The sequence below is a fragment of the Thermoascus crustaceus genome (genome assembly GCF_041956765.1).
Source record: "Thermoascus crustaceus strain CBS 181.67 unplaced genomic scaffold VTN00scaffold_1, whole genome shotgun sequence".
Lineage (NCBI taxonomy): Eukaryota > Fungi > Ascomycota > Eurotiomycetes > Eurotiales > Thermoascaceae > Thermoascus > Thermoascus crustaceus.
The window spans coordinates 2,453,243-2,472,172 of NW_027192527.1; the positions used below are offsets into that span (position 1 = coordinate 2,453,243).

The 18,930-nt window shown below is 49.2% G+C and overlaps 5 protein-coding genes across 5 annotated transcripts; 4 read left to right on the forward strand and 1 right to left on the reverse strand.

Moving 5' to 3' along the window:
• Nucleotides 1–1,322: 1,322 nt before the first annotated feature.
• On the forward strand, nt 1,323–2,397 carry VTN00DRAFT_871 (uncharacterized protein; the record flags this gene model as incomplete). The annotated part of the gene is made up of 3 exons (XM_069435589.1): nt 1,323–1,590; nt 1,682–1,779; nt 2,146–2,397. 3 exons carry the CDS (start codon nt 1,323–1,325, stop codon nt 2,395–2,397), a joined length of 618 nt encoding a protein of 205 aa, XP_069291578.1.
• Nucleotides 2,398–3,094: 697 nt separating this feature from the next.
• VTN00DRAFT_872 (uncharacterized protein) lies at nt 3,095–8,685 on the reverse strand (the record flags this gene model as incomplete). The annotated part of the gene is made up of 3 exons (XM_069435600.1): nt 3,095–5,335; nt 5,387–5,656; nt 5,704–8,685. 3 exons carry the CDS (start codon nt 8,683–8,685, stop codon nt 3,095–3,097), a joined length of 5,493 nt encoding a protein of 1,830 aa, XP_069291579.1.
• Nucleotides 8,686–9,496: 811 nt separating this feature from the next.
• VTN00DRAFT_873 (uncharacterized protein) lies at nt 9,497–11,239 on the forward strand (the record flags this gene model as incomplete). Its single annotated transcript, XM_069435611.1, has 7 exons — nt 9,497–9,524; nt 9,594–9,668; nt 9,732–9,808; nt 9,861–10,019; nt 10,075–10,194; nt 10,245–11,080; nt 11,137–11,239. 7 exons carry the CDS (start codon nt 9,497–9,499, stop codon nt 11,237–11,239), a joined length of 1,398 nt encoding a protein of 465 aa, XP_069291580.1.
• A 489-nt stretch (nt 11,240–11,728) lies between these two features.
• Nucleotides 11,729–12,426, forward strand: VTN00DRAFT_874 (uncharacterized protein; the record flags this gene model as incomplete). Its single annotated transcript, XM_069435622.1, has 5 exons — nt 11,729–11,773; nt 11,832–11,856; nt 11,923–12,207; nt 12,264–12,300; nt 12,357–12,426. The coding sequence occupies 5 exons, from the start codon at nt 11,729–11,731 to the stop codon at nt 12,424–12,426; spliced, it is 462 nt and encodes a 153-aa protein (XP_069291581.1).
• A 740-nt stretch (nt 12,427–13,166) lies between these two features.
• Nucleotides 13,167–17,608, forward strand: VTN00DRAFT_875 (uncharacterized protein; the record flags this gene model as incomplete). Its single annotated transcript, XM_069435633.1, has 6 exons — nt 13,167–13,499; nt 13,596–13,657; nt 13,711–14,374; nt 14,425–16,435; nt 16,493–16,615; nt 16,686–17,608. The coding sequence occupies 6 exons, from the start codon at nt 13,167–13,169 to the stop codon at nt 17,606–17,608; spliced, it is 4,116 nt and encodes a 1,371-aa protein (XP_069291582.1).
• Nucleotides 17,609–18,930: the final 1,322 nt, after the last annotated feature.

The following is an 18,930-nucleotide window of genomic DNA, read 5'->3' on the forward strand; positions in this document are numbered from 1 at the left end:
ACTATCTGCAAGACTACCTCTGGGCCAATTGATAGGTAGTCCTGTCCCAGAGTGCGCTGAAGCCACTGCGGTTACGGTATCGTGAAGTCATTGCCCGCTCGACTACTAACTAATGCGGAGTTAATCCTTCCGGTGGCAACCCCCCACCAAAATTGCTAAGAAGAAGGTCTTGCTTGACTCTTTTTACTTTCCTTTTTTTCTTATCACCATGAAGCTGCCATCGCTGCTTTATTAATAGAGGGTTGAAATTGGTCAGTGTCCTCCCCCCCCAACCATCGGGAACGTGTTCCGCCCCCGCTCCGCCCCCGCCATTTAGGTGGAACTGCTCCGTCTCCGCCTTGTGGAAAGCCTGTGTTCGCGTAAGATCTTACTTCCACATGGGGTCTACGACTTGCTTGAACTTAGGGATACGAAGTCCCTTACAAGAACTCAGTTCAGTTTGAGTTATTTGCTAAGAGCCAACATAAGAGGAGATACTATAGGACACCCTCATCTATCACTTCAAGGAAGCGCACTCGCTGTACGAACTAAATCCTACTTTGATACAACGGATGCAAAGTATACTTATCATAATAGAATAGAATAGTATATGAATGAATAGATTTCGTCAACTTTGAAGTCTTCGATACGAGTCGAGTCTAGTTAGCATACTAGCCTCACAGGCATAAATTCGCCTCTTCCATATATATGACCGGCGCCTGGTCACCGCTGCAAAGCCAAAAAAAGCAATTAACATCCACCTGCGCTGATTGTGTACAGTACTGTAGCAAATACTCCACTCCATAAGAGGCCTCCCAGGCACTCTCCTACATACCTTACTCCCCGTTAAACCTACTACTATTCTAGTAGAAGAGGAAACAATGGGACACCGGGCCCAACCTTTCCATGGAAGGTTACAGTAGGTAGGTACCTACCTACTAGGTAACTATCATTTTTTAAGTTTATTTCTTCTCCAAGTGAGCTCACTGCACTGCATTGCAGCCTAGAGGGTGTAGCTATTAGTTTAATTTTTTTTCCTATATTATATATAAACTGTTATTATTATTGGGAGCCCCTCCCCCCCATCTACTAGATACACAGAGCTGTTTTTGAGAAGTAGCAGCATACAGTGTTCTTATTACCAACGATCACCTCTACTGCCGATACATGAAACCTTATTACTATATTCCTCCAGCAAAACCCCTGAGCGGGTGTCAATTTTCTCCATTTGTCCAGTACAGTACATGAAAAACAACCCTCAGTAGTGAATACTGGAAGAAGTATCTATCTATCTATATTCCTCCAAAAACAAGCGATGTCTTCTCCTGTGAGTTCAAAAAATTATGTTCCAACCGGACCAAGCCCTACAGCCCGTGCAGCACTTCGAAACGTGCACATCTCCGACAACCAGACACCCCCAGCGAATATCGGGGGTCTCTCGTGCGACAAGGGGCGTATCGAATGAGTTGCTTTATGACATGGTTGCGATCATTGTTGACGACTCTGGGTCTGCGGATGGGTATTCTTGGTATTTGCGGGATGAAAAGATTGAGAAAGTGCCGAGGGATGATGACCCCGTGCGGTGGGGGAATCATTACATCGTCTCGGATGGTGAGAGGATCTATCTATCTATCTAGATCTTCATGGAAACAACCTACCTAGCCAGAAATGGTGCTGACAAGCTACCGATCGATCAATCTAGCGCCTATCACTATCACCCTTACAAACGAAACAACTCTAACCCGGACCGCGACCAAATTATCAAAAACAAGAAAAGGACTCCATGATCAGCGTTGTGATGTCCTTCACAGACGCTGTCCGCAACCGCGACCGCGGCTGCGTCGTCACGAAACTCCAGAATGACCAATTGTACATCGACGCCGGGGTCTGGGACACTTTTGACGCCGCGCACACCTTTCCCCCGGCGTATGCGCGGGCTTGGAAGCGGTTGAGATTCGATCGATACGTCACCGTGCAAGGGCCGAATGGGTGATAATATCAATTCTGTTCAGAATGGGATTCTGCTGCGGAGTCATATCCATGAGCTTTTCTTTTGATTGTTATACGTTTTCGATCTCGCCAAAGGTGCGTACATGTTAAAAAAAAGAAAAACAATCGTTTTCCTTGAAAAACATATCGTGAATTTACCTGATGGTTTGTTTACAGCACAACTACAAAATCATCTTCTTCCGCCCCGACATTGACAACATCGCCGGAACCCACCTTGACAGCTCATATATCTCAAACCCGCGCCGACCTCCCCACGAGCTTCTGGACTGGCACTTCCGCCAGGCGGTCGGTCCTCACCAACGTGAAAGAGATGGGGGAGCCGTGTTTCGAGAACGATTTTCCGCCCGGGTCGGATATGCTGGGCCAGATACGGAGAGGGCCGAAGGCGGGGGAGAGGATGGAGTTTGAGTTGTTTACGAGGTTGGGATATTTTGAGCTGATTCGATGGAGATGGAGGAGGGTAGGTAGGTGGGAGGTAGTTCATAGGGTAAAAAGAATGACTCAGAGACATATGGATGGATTCTACGCATGACATACAAAGCACAGGATACAATACGTAAAACAGCCCCTGCTTAACCATATTCTATTCCTACTTATTTTTTTTTCATCTTTATCATTATTCACATGCAGCCCGTGCCTTCTCTCCTACCCATATGTCACTAAACTAGCTGAATGACTGACCAATATCAAATGGAATCGAAGGACAATTAACCGATAGTTATACACATTTTTGTTTTTCCCAGTATCTGTTCTGCTCTGCCCATCATATAAAATCAAGAAGAAAAGAGACGGAAAAGGGGAAAAGACAATAATAATTTTTTGAACAGTTCAACAGAGACAGAGAATATCAAGGCAACAAAAACAGAACATGCAATGCAAATCTGGGGCACTTGCCAAAAAGAAAACAATTCCCAGTATAATATCATACATATCTACCCATTGCGCCGTCGCTATGCCATATCATGCTATGCTGTGCTATGATAAAAAGTTTAGGTATGTAGTTAAGTAAATGGAAAAACCAACAGCCCTCCCTGTCCTATCCTCTCGTACCATACCATATCCTATTCTGTTTATACCTTTTTTTGTGTTTTCATGTTGGGTTGGTCTATTCGGAAGAATGTCTCCGGGCAGCTTCATGAGTCTCGATACGGATATCGAACATCAAGTCGTCCATCTCCCGCAGGGCGGAGCGGCTGAGTGTGGTTTTTTTGATGTCGCCTAGAACTTGGCGGAGAGAATCGATGATGGCTGTCTCGCTGGGAGTAGCGTCTTTTTCTTCGGTTTGGATTGCTTCGGAGATGTATGGTCCGGTTGCTGTCGTTGTTGCTGCGTCATGACGGGAAGGAGAAGGAATATCCTTAGAAGCACCCTTCTCTTTCTCCGCCGCGTCAACTGTGTCCACTTCCGTACGCTCTGTCTGCACATCGGCTTCAGCGCTATCATGCCCCTGCTTCTGGGGCGGTTGCTCCGTTTCAGTTTCAACAGGTGCCTCGGCAGGTTTCTCCGGTTTCTCATGCGGTAGAGACTCCTGCTGAGATGCTGTGTCTTCGACAGTTTGCTTTTCCTGCTCTGCAGATGAGTCATCTGCATCAGGTTCCTGTATTGGCGTCTGTGGCAGAGGTTGCTTTCGCGACGCCGCTGGCTCGTCTTGACTGCGCGGTGTCTGCTGCGTCTGAGAACGAGTGACTCTGGACGACCTCCTTGGCGTTTCTTTTGCCGTTTCCTTTGTATCCGGAACAGGAGGAGCAGGAAAGACTGGATGTCCGCTAAGGCGTGATGACCTCCGCTTGGCTTGAGGCGATTGGTTCGAGCTGTTTGAGGCCCTGTCAATGTCATCCGGAAGACACCTCTTCTTAGCCTTGGATTCCTTCGCATTTGTCTCTGACCCCTTGGGCTGCGACGCTCGCTTCTTAAACGTAGAGTTCGCTGGAGATGGCATGTTGTCTTCTTCAACTGAACCTGAAGCAGCAGCAGCAGCAGCAGTAGACCTTCTGGTCCTGAAGGTCCGTCCTTCCTGTGCTTCCTCCTTGGCCTGTCCCCTGGTAACAACGGAAGAGCTTCTCGTGGAGCGACGCTTAGACTTGTCGGGCGCAGTCGCAGACTCATCCAATTCCCTCTTCCTCTTCCTTGTCATTGGGAAACTGTTTGGAAGATCCGAGGAAGACTGTGCATCTGTCCTCTTCAAATCCACCGCCAGTTCTAGGTCTTGCTCCAGTTGAGAGGCTATCTGCATCTCCAGGTCGTCGCTGCATGAATCTGGAATGCAGTCGACAGGTGGTCTGAGGCTCGATTCGTCATAGTTGGCTGCGCTATCGGTCGAGCTAGGGCCGTTTTCTGCCGCGGGCGCTGAGACCGCGACATCCGGTTTGGAAACACTTGTGGCGATCTGAGGAGAGCCTGTGGTATTCGGGCTCACGTTGTCTATTTTGGGGCCCGCTGCATTAAATCCCGAGTCCTGTGAGGCTGTCTCCGGGAGACTGGTATCACCGGAGGTGGCCGTCTCTATCGGTGTACCTGAAGTTTTTGTTTGGCCAACATCCCGATGTACTTCCTCATCATTGCCATTCTTTGGAGCGTTTGGTGTATCAGGACTTGCGGGCCTCTCTAGATCACCGTCCCCAATATCGTTTAAGCTAGCAGCCAGCTGCTCGGACTCGGAGTTTGTGCGTAGTGATATTGGAACGGGTTCTGAGTCTTTGAGACCTTTCGGCGACGGCTGTTCGACTTCCGGCGGGGAGGACGGTGGGTCTAGAGCTTGGACCGACAGAGACGAAGCGAGTCTGGATCCATCAAGTTGTGGTCGACCTTTCGAGCCCGGGGTAGGAGACGATCCAAGAAAAACATCATCATTTTCAGGCAAAACCGCGGGAAGTGTAGGTGTTAGCGGAATGTCAGCGGCTGGTTCAGGATTGCGCAAGTCACGCAATTGAGGAGGCGTATCAAGAACGCGATTTCGACGAACAGTGGAAGCTGGAGAAGCAGGTCGGATTCCGTCCACAATCATGGACGTGTCATTACGCTGCCTTTCCTTGACTTCTTTCTGATGCTCGGTGAGCAACTGGCTCTCGGGTTCAGCTGGAAGGGCCGGAGACGACTCGATGGCAATGAATTGGACTTGAGAATCATCGTGGCGCAGCCGCCGTGTTGGTGTGAGGTTTATTGACTTCTCTGGCAACGCAATCGGAGGTTCACTGATGATTGGAGACGAACTGAAGTTTGTAGGTCGAGAGACCCTGAATCGGTTTCGCAATGTGAATCTCCCAGGAGATTCGTCGCGCTCTCTGACTTGAGTCTCCGGACCGACGCTGTCATTTTGTGACAGAAAATTCGGGCTGGTTTGATTGGTCTGGAGCATATTAGTCACTAAGATAGCTTTTTTGGTCTCATTGGTACGCACCTGTGAACCAGTCTGCGGAGGCAGGCATGGTAGTTGCAGCTCCACGAATGGCTCCAACTTTCTCAATGCCCGCACCACTGATTCAGGATATTCAAGGGACTCCTGCAAGCCGAATGTATTGTTCCACATCTCGATAAACCTGTTCGCGGTCGACCTATGTGATGACTCCAGACCCGAAGAGATGATAACCTCGAATTTTCGAAGACTTGACGTATCATGAGTTGTGCATGTTTGCAGAATATTCGGAACAGCCAGAGAGAGTGCACGGAACTGTCCAACGTCAGTACATGTTGAGAACAGGCAGCGGGTGAACTCACAGCAGTCAAAATCCTACTATCTGCGCAGGATTCGGCGGTTAGCTGGAGTGCTTCATCCCTCAGCCACAGAGAAAGCGGAGTCTGGAGAGTTTCCAAAATAGAGCAACGAAAGGCAAGAATTCCGCTGCCAAGAAATGAAGTCAAAGATTCAATAAAATCCGTGACACCAGCAGTTTCAACGGGGTTAAACATTTGGTAAGAGTCTCGGAGAATTCTATCGACCAAGTTCAGAAGCCGATGAGGAAAGAGCACTTGATCTTTCTGACTAGGGATAGACGAGCTGGGAATAAATCCCGCTCTCGCCGAATTCAACATCCCCTGATGGTAGTACGGTAGAGACAAGGCATGGCTAAGAAGTGCTGCCGATGGCGAGTAAGCTTCCTCAAGCCGAAGGAGCATTAAATGTTCTGCTAGGGGTTCGACGATGATGGAGGAAATAGCGCGATCGCTTTGTTCAGTCCGTAAAACACGAACGAATGCATCGAGGAGCTGGCTCCATCCCAGACGAGCATCAGGAAATTGCAGTCCAGATAGGAGGATCTTCATCGCATTCTCGTAATCGCGAGAGATAGACCCGTCCCGATCTCGGGCAGACTCGATCGGGAATGAACACAGGCAACGTTCAGCCAACTTTGCCGTCCCCTGCCAGATAAACTGAGCGAATGTAGAGGTTGCAGATGGGTGAACCCCAACATCACCTGGGAGTAGATCTGCACATTGCCGGAAGAGAGCCAGACGTGATCCTCTAGATAACCTTCCGTTGGCTGCAGCTTCCAGGATGCCATCAATCAAGCGAAGATACGAGGGACTGGCTTCTGACGGTCCATTGAAAGAGCTTATAATCCGAAGGAAATGCATAATAGGAGTGTCAAGATTGGTGTCATCATGTGAACGGTGATGGGTAGGCGTGTTGGCGGTCTGGAAACCCTCCTGTGCAGTCTTCGAAAGAAGCTTCTCGGTAAACGGTATAGTACCGAAGGACAGTATGATTGTGGTGGACAGGAAGCGAAACCGGTCGAAGAATGTATCGGTACTATGATCACCGACAGCGTTCAGCGAAGAAGGCCCTCTGTTCCAGAGACGCAGCAGTAATGCGAGAACACTCGCGACAGCTTGCATCGATTCAGTCGAAGGCTTTATCTCTTTGCTGGAAGCGTTGGACAACGCCCTGGAGAGGCTTATCCAAGCGACAGCGATATTCGACTTTTCGATAGCATCGTCGACCCAGACAGATGACTTGAAAAGAGACTCAAAGGTCTTCAGAACCGTGCCAATTCGTGATCTGACCCATTTGGAATCCAACGAAGGCAGTTCTTCGGGCTCGAGTCTGCTAGTTTCATTCACCTTATTTTCAGTCCAGATCTTGGGCTGTGAATTCCACAGTAAGGAAGAAAGAATCTGGGATGCACGGCCATTCAAGCTTGGAGCTGAGCTAAAAACACCTGCAAATGGCTGCGCGATGTATTCCTCCCAGACAACGTCAAGGTGCTGATAAGACGCAGAGGGACGGAATGCATAATAAAGGAGGTTGTGATAGCTGGATAGTGCTAATTGGTTGACCTGTGACCCCGTTCTTTCATGTTTCCTTCGTTCAAATTGGGACAAGATAGGTTTGCTGAGCATCCTGATCATGGAGAGGCTGGTCGATTCGTTAGGGCTGACGACGTAGACAAATCTATCCCATCCCACGATAGCTTGCGCCTTGATGGCTGCTTCGCTGCAATTGAAGCATTTCTGCAGGACGAGTACCCACTCCTTGAAATGCTCCCACTGATCGATACTGAAGCGCTTGCTTCTCAGGAGTAGGACAATGACACTCCAAATTTGAGGAACGTGTACCCCACTATCCGTGGATGCCGTCATTCGTGACATGCGCTCGCATACCTCTGACACCAGCTTTCTGCCCTGATCGAGAGATCTGTCGAAGATATCGCGGATAGCGTTCGACACGGTGGCATTCGGTCCAAATGCCATGGCAGCCTGGATGCCTAGAGATATGGCTCTTGATCTGGTGTCCTTGATATGATGGAGTAATCCGGAAATTAGGTGTTCGATCCATAATGCCGATTGAGTAGCCATAGTCGATTTGGACTGGCTGATCACTCTCTGATAAATGCTCAATCGCTGGGAAACGATGGCATTTCCACTGATACGATCTGTAACGTCGTAGAGTACGGTGAGTAGGCGTGTTATTCTAGTATTCGTCATGACCTTTGTGGTGAAGTTCTGTGTCGACAGAACATGCATGTAATGCGTTAAGATGGACTTGGCTAGTTTGGCCTCCTGGAGGCAGTTAATCGACTGGTCGATGATGAAAGTCTTAAACTCATCCGGGAGATGTGCTGAGAGCCCAGAATGCCAGAAAAGGGCGATGCACAACTTGAGAGCATGAATGACTATGTTTACATCCAGGGGGCCGTCAAGGTTCCTGCATATATCCCGCTGTATGAACTGCGTAATCAGACTCAGCTTCCCGGCCAATTCTTGCTCCCCAGGGAGCCCTTCATATGCCTTCAACGCTCCCAAGAGATGCATATAAGCATCTAGCCTGGAGCTCGGAGACTCCCCGGCCAGCTGCTGAGTAACCGACGCCAACAGCATGATGAAAGACTCTCGAGTGTGAGGAGCATTGCTCGAGGGACTAAGAGGGATAGGGCTGTTGGTCGACTTGAGGATCGACTTGGTCGGCTTGCACTCGTTCGAAGGACGCAAGGCTTTCAGATCCGTCTGCGATTTCGAGGCGGAGTTGGTAAAGCTCGGGGGTTTGATATAGTTGGTCCATGGGGAGAAGTTGACTCGCTTGGTGCGTCTACCGGAGGGGTTCGTGGATCCGTTTGCTGAAGACGGAGAATCGCGAGGAGTTTCGAGCAGAGCCGGATTTCCCTGCAACTGATCCCCTTCGCCGTTGAGCGACAAGGCACGAGACGATGTCCTAGGCGGAGTCGGCGGACGAGCAGGCAGCGCGCTCAGAACCTCCACCATATTTCGGACCGGGAGAGTGAAGTGGATGCAATCGACAGAGAAGACAGGGAACGAAGAAACATTGCTGTGTAAGGAAAAAGCGACTCAGATGGTGCCCATGCTCGGCTGTGGACAGAGGATGAGCAATTGAAGCCCTTCGACCTGCCCGACACTGACGGCGAGCTGGAGAAGAGCCACGGCCGCGCAGCACTTTTGACGCGCATCGAGCTAGGGCGGCCGCAGAGATCGCGACAGTGGCTGGTGCACGCGTAAAGTGGCCGAGGCGCGTTTTTGGCCTGAGGCATCAAGAGAACCGCGGTGTCTCCGTACTCCGTACGCGGTAGCAGTGACTACAGCGCGCTGCTATTCACCACTCACAGAGCGAGGAGACTGTTGGCAAAGCCAGCGCCATGCCGCATCACAACGCCCAATGGACCTTTGACCATGGGATATCATTTGTCTATAGTCCAAAGTCCATCCGGTTCATCAAGAAATCAAGTACCACGGAGGGATGCTCTCTGCGGGGAAGCACATCGAAGCAGCCTTGGTGGGGCCTTTCGGCTCCCGTTGCTTGGGGCCCGCGGAAGGTCAAGATCGAGCTTGTCCTTGGGCGCTGACGTTCCCGGGCATGGTCTTGTAATCACACGACTTTGCTTCCTTTGTCATACATCGCTCCCTTGTTCTCCCTCCCCCAGTGCTACCAGTCGCATAAAGACCTAGCTGGTGCAGGGCCCTGACCGAACAGCGGTTGGTTCTGAGCACTCAGGCCGTCGGTGCTCCACGAACACTACCACGAAGAGCTTGTTGACGACTTGCTCTGCGCTCAGGCAACATGGAGATCATGATGCTGAATGGTCAAGGTATGCAGGCACCTAAGAAGTCGCATAGGAGCGTGATGGTGGGACTAATCGCATAAATCCCATCTGCAGATAAGCTTAAGGAGGTTACCCAACTGATGGTCTCCCTGGAGAGGGACCTCGATGGGAACCTCCTCTCTTCTTCTCGTACGTCTCACAGACAAGAGCTGGAAAGCCGCGGGCATACCTGACCTGGCCCTTTTTATGCAGAACGGGTTCAGATCCTTCTGAAGTTACGACAACATGGCACAAGCCCAGCCAATGCGGACCCCATCTATTCAAAGAAAGTATGTTATTTCGAAGACGTCGACTATGTTGCTGTCTCTGATGGGTGCGCAGGGTATGGAGACATTGGTAAAATATGGCGCTGATGGAGAGACCCCCGATGTACGCCGTGCTGCCCTGCGATGCGTTGCGAACGCGCTTCTCTTGGATCCCAAGATGCGCCAGATCTTTGTGGATACAGGATATGGTGGTAAAATTGCAGAGAGGCTCAAGGTACGCGTGCGACCTTATTGAAGGCCTTGCGTCCTATGTTGACCGCCTGTTGAAGACCGATAATTCAGAGGACGAAATGGTGATTAGTCGGATTCTCTTCCTCTCCACCTATGACACCACCATGGATTTCGAAAAACTTATTAATGAAAACTCTTTGGGAAATAATATCAACAATGTAAGTCAAGACTCAACCTTTTTATTCCATAGCCTTTCTGACCGCTGCAGCAACTCGCACGGCACGCAAAGCAATTCCCAAAGGGGGGCAAAAAGGCTCTGCCTCAAATCGACGAACTGGCCTTGACAGATACCCTGAAATTGGTTTTCAACATTTCGAAGCTGTATCCAGACTTAGCCGTGACATTTACTCCCTCGATTCCTCATATCCTCAAGATCATCAGTCGCATGGAAATCCCAGCCCAGCCTCTGGATGGATTGATCAGCTACCTCATTAATAGCTTAACGGTCCTTGATCTTGAAGAAAAGAAGGGAAGGCACTTTGAAAGCAACCCGCTTTTCCCGACGTTCAACCAGAATTGCAATGTGGACAAACTTATCAACATCCTGGATCAAGCCGTTTCCTTGTACAGGCCGGAAGAACTTGAGACAAAGGCTATACCACTTCTGCATCTGCTAATCACGATTCACGAATTAGCCCCTGAGGGTCCTAGGAAATATATGCAGTGGCTGCTTCTTCCAGAGGACAGCGACCGCAGCAAACCTATTGGACACTCTGACACACTCTCTTCTAAGCTCTTGAGACTGTCAACTACACCTTCGGCCAATTTGAAGACGGCTATCTCGGAGCTAATGTTCGTGCTCTCCGGAAAGAATGCAGAGAACCTCACTAAGAACATCGGGTACGGATTTGCCGCGGGATTCCTTGCGTCCCGTGGCTTGGAAATCCCACAAAATGCCAACGAAGCATTTGCTACAAACACAGACCCGGAAATCAATCCCATAACAGGCCAAAGGTGGGATGCAGAACCGAAAGACACCGGCCCACCTATGACACGAGAGGAGAAGGAAAGGGAAGCAGAGAGATTATTTGTTCTTTTTGAGAGGTACTTGCTCCTATCCTATTTTGATACCCCAAACACCTACTTACCTTTACATGTAGGGCGAAGGCGAATGGCGTTATCAATGTTGAGAATCCTGTGGCTCAAGCTCTCCGCGAAGGAAGACTTGAGGAACTTCCGGATTCCGATGAAGAGAGTGATTGAAATATCTTGGCGGCGGCATATACTGATAATTCTGTTGTTTGTTTGCTATACATACTTCTATAATATTGCATTCAGCGAGGCGGGCATTTTGGAACATGATGTTTGCACAGCATAACATAGCAGTGGGTCCGTCAATAATCATTGATCGGAATTCTGAGGCTGTAGATATCGTTTTATTTTCTACGATCACATTTAGTTTTTTAAACATAGAGCCATCGAGTATTGTTGTTATCGTGTCAGAAAGTGTTGCTGTTTTATCCGTGACGTGGGGCGTCAGCTCAAGCTGAGAGATGACGTACTTCAGATTGTTGCAGCTTCGGCGGGGTTTCGCGCTCCGCCCGAAAAATTAACTATTGCGGGACACTTCGCGACCGGCGTCCACAAGACTGAAAATCAACAGCTTTCACCAGTGCTTTGTCTTCACATATTCTCCCATCAAAATATCATTCGGGAAGTTATCTATCATTTGGAACACATTCCACATACACCATGTCTCAACCATTTGACCCCGAGAAGGCCGAAAACCTCGAGGATGTACGTCCCCAGCCAATCTACAAGTTGAAATTTATGAATAACTAACTCTCAGTTCTAGATCGAGAAGCAGTTTGCGGTGAAGGGTTAGCCCTCCGATCCTACATCTACACGTCCCCCGTCTGTGGAACACGCCCCTGACATCTCAATAGCCGTGCAACATCTAGAGACATACTGGTCGATTCTGCAGAAGATCCCGGGCTCCAGGCTGCGCCTGACTAAGATGGACGACGAGATTTACGAACACTTTAAGAAGGAATTCCCCGATTTTGACCCTGCGGAGACCATCGATGAGGACAAGATGAAGAGCAAGGAGGGGAAGGAGAAGTGGCGCAACTTTATGAACCAGTACGAGAAGAAAATCAACGACTTCAATTTCGGCACGATCATAAGGACGAACCCTAAATTTGAGTACGACCAAAACACGACTATTTTTGGTAAGCTATCCTTTGTAGTTGGAGTCGCACGGCAGCGTGGCTGACAAGCGTTTTAGGTATGCGAATGCAGTTTTATGCTATTGAGATCGCAAGGTAAGAGGCTATCAACAGTCGCACAGTCTTTTTTGGGCCACTCTAACAGGAAGCAGAAACCGCGCGGGGCTGAACGACTGGGTCTACGAGCGCGCCCATCCGGAGGAGAAGAAGTCGAGCTCGTAAGGCTGATAGCGTATTCATCTGATCAGCTACTGTCGATACTCTCGATGATCTCCCTCGAAGTATCAAATATTCTAGAGTGTCTTCGCTATTTCGTCTTGGAAGAAGGGCGTAATACTGAGCCCCTGATGCTTGCCCGGGCCTCCATTTGCAGCCGACTCTGCAGCTTTTCTCGAACGACTTGCGATGCAGCCTGTGTTAGACAGAACTTGAAATTGGAACTACCATTTCAAAAATTGTTCCACAGACCCTAATGCTTCATCGAAATGCGGCATTATCGTTTTATTGGGTCATGATAGTGGAAGTTTGCGGCCGATCCATCGGCATTATACCCCGCCTCCACATCTTTTACTTGTCAAGAAAATAGATCAGAATCAGAAAAGGGTTATCTCTTTATTTTTTATCCGCATTTCCATCCATACAGATAATAGGATAATTTGCTGTGAATGTTAGATTGGACACGGTCGTGAATTTCCCTTGTCACATGACAGGTGTTTCAGCTGGAAAGAACAATACTAAGGAAACGCATTCATCTCTTTCATCTTCCGTGAGGCTGCATACCCATCAATGCTACCGCATTTAGCATCTTCTTTATATTGTCCTTTGATTAGCTACCATGTGAGTTTTTCATGTTCGAGTGGGCACTATCATGCCGTTCGACTTTCTTGGATGTCATGCCATCGATATCCTTATTCTCTATGGTGCACAGTGCTTGATGTGCAGGAGTCAAAAATTCAGGACAGATGAAATCTGCTATTTTAAGCTCTGAAGGAACCTTCCCAGAACATGAAGAGGCAATAACATCCTCAAATCCCGGCGATATGGATGACGCACACTTGAACGCGAGCTGGAAATCGCTGTTCAACTTCACGACTCGGAAGCATATCTTAACACTTATAGCGACATCGATAGTCACCATCGCAGCTGGCATAACTACTCCTGCGTTCGCAATATTTCTCGGGAATCTGTTCGAATATTTCACGAAGTTTGGGGCCGGAACTATCTCAGATGGGCAGTTGCTCGTCGAGATATCCAGTAATTGTCTAGCACTTCTGGGTCTCGGAGCCGTCAGCTGGGTATTGAACGGCGGTTATTTTACCTTATGGCTAATGTTTGGGGAGCTGCAAGCACGATCTGTCCGTGACAGACTCTTCACTGAATTACTGAAAAAGGACATCGAGTGGTTTGAAACGCGGAAAGGGGGCGTTGGTGCTTTTTTATCTGACCTTCAAGCGCAAGTATCTTCGTCCTTGAATTTTACGTTGGATATGCTGACTTCTCCTTTAGTCAGATCCGCGAATTGCAGATGGGCACGTCTCAACCGCTTGGTCTCACACTGCAGTACTCCGTCAGGACAGTCGCATCCCTTGGGTTGGCGTTCTATACTTCGTGGAGCCTCACGCTGGTCACTCTCGCTGCGGTCCCTTTCTGTTCGGCAGTTGTCGCCTCTCTATCCTCCAAGATGCAATACAGTATTAAAGCGCAGCGGGGTGAGCTCACGAACGCATCTAAGTTGTCGTATAATGCGTTTGCCTCTATAGACACGGTGAAGTGTTTCAACGGGCAGTTCTTCGAGTGCCGCCAATATTCCGCCAGCATTAGCGCAGCTGCATGCTACTACCTCAAGCAAGCATGTCTCAATGCCCTTCAGAAAGCATGCATTCGGCTTATGATGTTTGGAATGTTCGTTCAAGGGTTTTGGTACGGTAGCTCACTTGTTGGTTCTATGAAGATCTCGGCGGGCGATGTTCTGAGAACATTCTGGGCTTGCTTGGTCGCCGCACAATCGATAGAGCAGGTCGTTCCTCATATCATTGTCCTGGAGAAAGGAAAAGCAGCCGGAGCCTCTTTGAAAGCTATTCTACAGCATCTAAATCCTGATAAGCCTACATCAGGGATGACAGGAATGCTATACCCTCAGTATTGCGAGGGAGACATTGAAGTAGAAGATGTAAGTACGGGTTGATGTTTTTCTAAGTTGTGAGCACTAACAACAGCAAGGTTTCTTTTGCTTACCCATCCCAACCGGGAAATTTGGTACTCAAGTCATCGTCTTTCTTTTTCCCTGCTGGGGAAACAACTTTCGTGGTCGGACGGAGCGGATCTGGAAAGAGTACTCTCGGTAATCTTCTGATGCGATTTTACTCGCCTACGTCTGGTGAGATCCTCATCGATGGCAACCCGATCGACGCCCTCGACATGAGCTGGATTCGGAACAACATCACCCTTGTTCTGCAACGAAGTATCCTCTTAAACGAGACAATATTCCGAAACATCGCCTTTGGCTGTCGACTGTACGACCGTGTCGAAAAGGAGCATATCAAGGACTGCATCGATTTGGCGATGCTCCAGAGCACGATCGATGATATGCCAGATGGGTTAGATACTGTCGTTGGTGCGGGTGGAAGCGCGCTGAGCGGTGGTCAGAGACAGCGAGTGGCCATTGCAAGAGCCAGATTGAGAGATACACCAATTCTCATCCTAGACGAGTCTACAAGCGCCCTTGACTATACAAGTCGAACCGCGGTGATGCAAGCTATCCGTAAATGGCGGAAAGGGAAAACCACGATCATTATCACGCACGATATGTCACAAATCCTTGAAGATGATTTCTTCTACGTACTGGATCACGGGAGTGTGGTGTATTCGGGCTACAGAAAGGCACTCGAGAGGGCGGACGAAGACGAAAATATTCCTTTCCTCAGCCTAAAAAGAAGCGCCTCCAACCTCGAAGCTGGCGACGATTATCTTTCCGCGGTTGATAGAATGGATTCAGATTCTGACACATCTTCGATTCAATCGTTAGGTGAGAAATCACTAAACGCCAAAGCCTGCTCAAGGCAAACCTATCTGCCTACCACATCCACTCATGATGAAGTGGCCCCTGAGACCCCTTCTCCTCCATATTCGGAAACGACAATATCCCAACCAGACCCTCCAGATTCTCTTCGACGCGAGTCTACCGGTGATAAACTGGCAGGATTTCTCTGTACTGGCCCATATTTAGGACGCCGCATGTCTAAGCTTCCATTGCCTGAGATCTATGACCTTAGATATAGTGAAACAGCAACTGAGACAACGGTCAATAGTATAACAAACACTAGAGCTGCACGAGATTCGCAGTCTATGACTTCGGGCTTGGAACGAACAGCACCGAAATCTTCAATGGCCCGGGATCGAAACTGGAGATGGAAGTCTGGCAACACCAAAAAGGAGCGTCGCAATGTACCTTCTATATACAGAATCCTGCTTACCATCATCCCACGCCTGACCATTTCCCAGCGTATCCTTCTCATTCTAGGCTTCACGTGTGCTCTCATGCATGCTACTGCAACACCGATCTTTGCCTACATGCTCTCACAGCTCCTTGATACTTTCTCCTTGCCTGAAAACCGCGCACAGGCGGCAATGAAGTGGTCATTGGCTGTTCTCGGGCTCTCTGTCTGTGATGCGACTGTATCTTATCTAATGCATTATCTCCTAGAATATTGCGGACAAGCGTGGGTCGACGCCCTTCGGAGGCAAGCCATGAGCCAAATTCTAGATCGACCACGATCGTGGTTCGAACGGGATGAGAATCAGCCCTCTAACCTCACGGCTTGCCTTGACCAGAACGCCGAGGAGATGAGAGATTTAGTTGGCAGGTTTGCTGGTTTTGCGCTCGTCGCTATCACCATCGTTGTTATAGCTGTCATATGGAGTTTCGTCATTTGCTGGAAGATGACGCTCGTCGGTCTATCATGCGGTCCCATCATGTATGGCATCACCAAAGGATTCGAGAGCATCAGCGGGAAGTGGGAGAAACGGTCAAATGATGTCCATGAGAACATATATTCGATTTTCTCGGAGACATTTTCGGATATACGCACGGTGAGGTCGTTGACGCTGGAGTCTTACTTCCACAAAAAGCATATCAAATCTACCGCAAAGGCTATGCAGGTGGGTTTGAAACGGGCTGGATACACGGGGGTTTTGTTTGGACTTTCAGAGTCCGCAATCATGTTCGCGAGTGGTGAGTATGTCTTCAATCTAAACATTGGAACTATGAAGATCTGACTTGAATGAATAGCATTGATCTTCTACTATGGTGCAGTCCTGGCATCTTCACGAGATTATACTTCCAAAGAAATCCTGACGGTATTCGCCATACTTCTATTTAGTATTGGATATGCGAGCACGGTTCTATCTTGGAGTATGTATTCAACATTTCTCCCTTTTTCTTGGTTTCCCTACTGAAAATCTCCTCTCACCATCGCATCTAGTCCCTCAAATGAGCTCATCCCGTAATACAGCAATCCGACTTTTGCGTCTTGTAAACCCTCCCCGACAAGCTTCACATGAGCACGTCGGCAAACTGAGCATTTCCGACCCGACTCCCATAAAATTCACGAATCTCAATTTCAGATACCCTCGCAGGCCGGACACGCTCGCCCTCCGTGACTTCTCCCTAACCATCCCCGCGAACACGTGTACCGCGATCGTAGGACGCTCCGGGTCCGGCAAATCAACAATCGCGTCTTTACTTCTATCTCTCTACGAAGCACCACATCCACCATCCAAGGATGGCACTGCAGCATTATCCCTCGGAGGAATCGACATTCGACACCTACACACCTCTACCCTACGCTCCCTAATATCAATCGTACCCCAACAACCTACCTTATTCCCGGACACCATCAGCGCAAACATCAGCTACGGTTTGGACCCCTCATCCCCGCTAAATACTCTAGAGAACATCCACGCCGCCGCCCAGGCCGCCGGAATCCACGAGTTCATAGAATCCCTCCCTTGGGGGTACGCCACGGTCGTCGGCGACGGCGGCGACGGCATCGGGCTCTCTGGCGGCCAGGCGCAGCGGGTAGTCATCGCGCGGGCTCTCGTACGGCGGCCGCGGATCCTCATCCTCGACGAGGCAACCTCCAGTCTAGACAGAGAGAGCACAGAAGTTATCAGACAGACAGTGCGGCGACTCGTTGCGGACGGAAAGCGGCGGTTGACAGTCATCATCATCACGCATGCGAAGGAGATGATGGAGATTGCAGATAATATCGTTGTCGTTGATCAGGGGAGGGTTGTCGAGGGGGGGCCGTACCGTGTGCTTGCGAAGAGGCCTGGGGGGAAGTTAGGGCAGATGTTGATGTTGCGCGCTGGTGGTGATTTCTTCGAGGGAGAGGAGAAGATATAGAAAGAAAGCCTTTCTCTTGAAATTTTCGGTATCTGAATTTCTCATTACGATGTACAACAAAATATATAACTTAACCAGTAGGAATTGGATCTCACAATGTTCTTCTCTATTATTCGTTGTTAATGGGCATGATGGTCGAATAAATACTACCTAGTCTGTAGATACTCCCAAAGACATTTTGCATAGTGGCTAAAGTCCATTAAATTCTCACGACCTAAGGTCTTTGCTATACATACCATCAGACTCCCGGCCCCGTATATAACCCCCCTCCCCCTTTTTTTATTCGGTGTTTCTAAGAAGTCCGGCTGTTCTACCACTATAAGCATAAAAAGATCTCACCGAGTAAGCAGATTATCTATTCCATCATGTGACATTGGATTCGCGCTCAATAAGCGCAAGTGTTCTCAGAATCTTCTGTATATACCTTACAGAATGGAAAAGCCGCATCCAGGTCAAGTCTAAAATACTCTCAACCCAATAAGAATTAAAATGTTTGAATTACCACGACGAAAGGAAAAAGACGCACGAATACGTGACGCGTCTTGCAGACTAAGCACCCACGTACCCGCGACCCACAGACCGTATACGTACTGACGTAGGTCGTACAGTGTAATGCCAAATTGCAATAACAAGGCCAAGTATACTCCATGGCGTAAAGAGAAGCGACAATAACGAAACTGAATTATTCCCGAGATCGACATAATTAGAAAAAATCCGAGGCTTGGTTCATGGCTGGGCACTGCCCTGATGCGCTGTTCGGGATACACGAGAAGTTGCGGTCGAATGAAAGGGTGGCTGGTCGGGAGCGGAGACGGTCGTGCCCTTGCCCTGTGAAAACCGTTGTGCGACAGCGGCCTTTCCCACCACCTAGATATCCGGATAATGAGTTCGAGAGCAGAGGTTAAACCATAGTGGATGGTTCTCATCTATGACTGACATACAGAACGCAGAAGCGGGAGATGGTTCACGGATAAGGACGACTAGCAACCACGAGGCTGTTGCGTCAGAATCCAGATGGTGCTAATTATGGACCCGCGCGGACCCGGGGATGCCCTAGTTCAATCACTGAAGATCGGCCTCTCTGATAAAAGCTATCTCCATGACGATCCTGCTGTCCCCTCGGGATGGTCGGATAGTTGCCTCTCGACGCAGTAGACCTTCTTTGTCTCAGGAATAGGAACAGGAGGACGCGCTTCCATCGATCCACGGCGACTACCCGGTCCATAGGGGGAGATTCTGATCAGACCGGGGTTGGGTGGAGAGGCCCAAGACGGCCGGTCTCGATCGCTGTCAGATGTTGGCGTCGTGCACCGCCGCCCGCT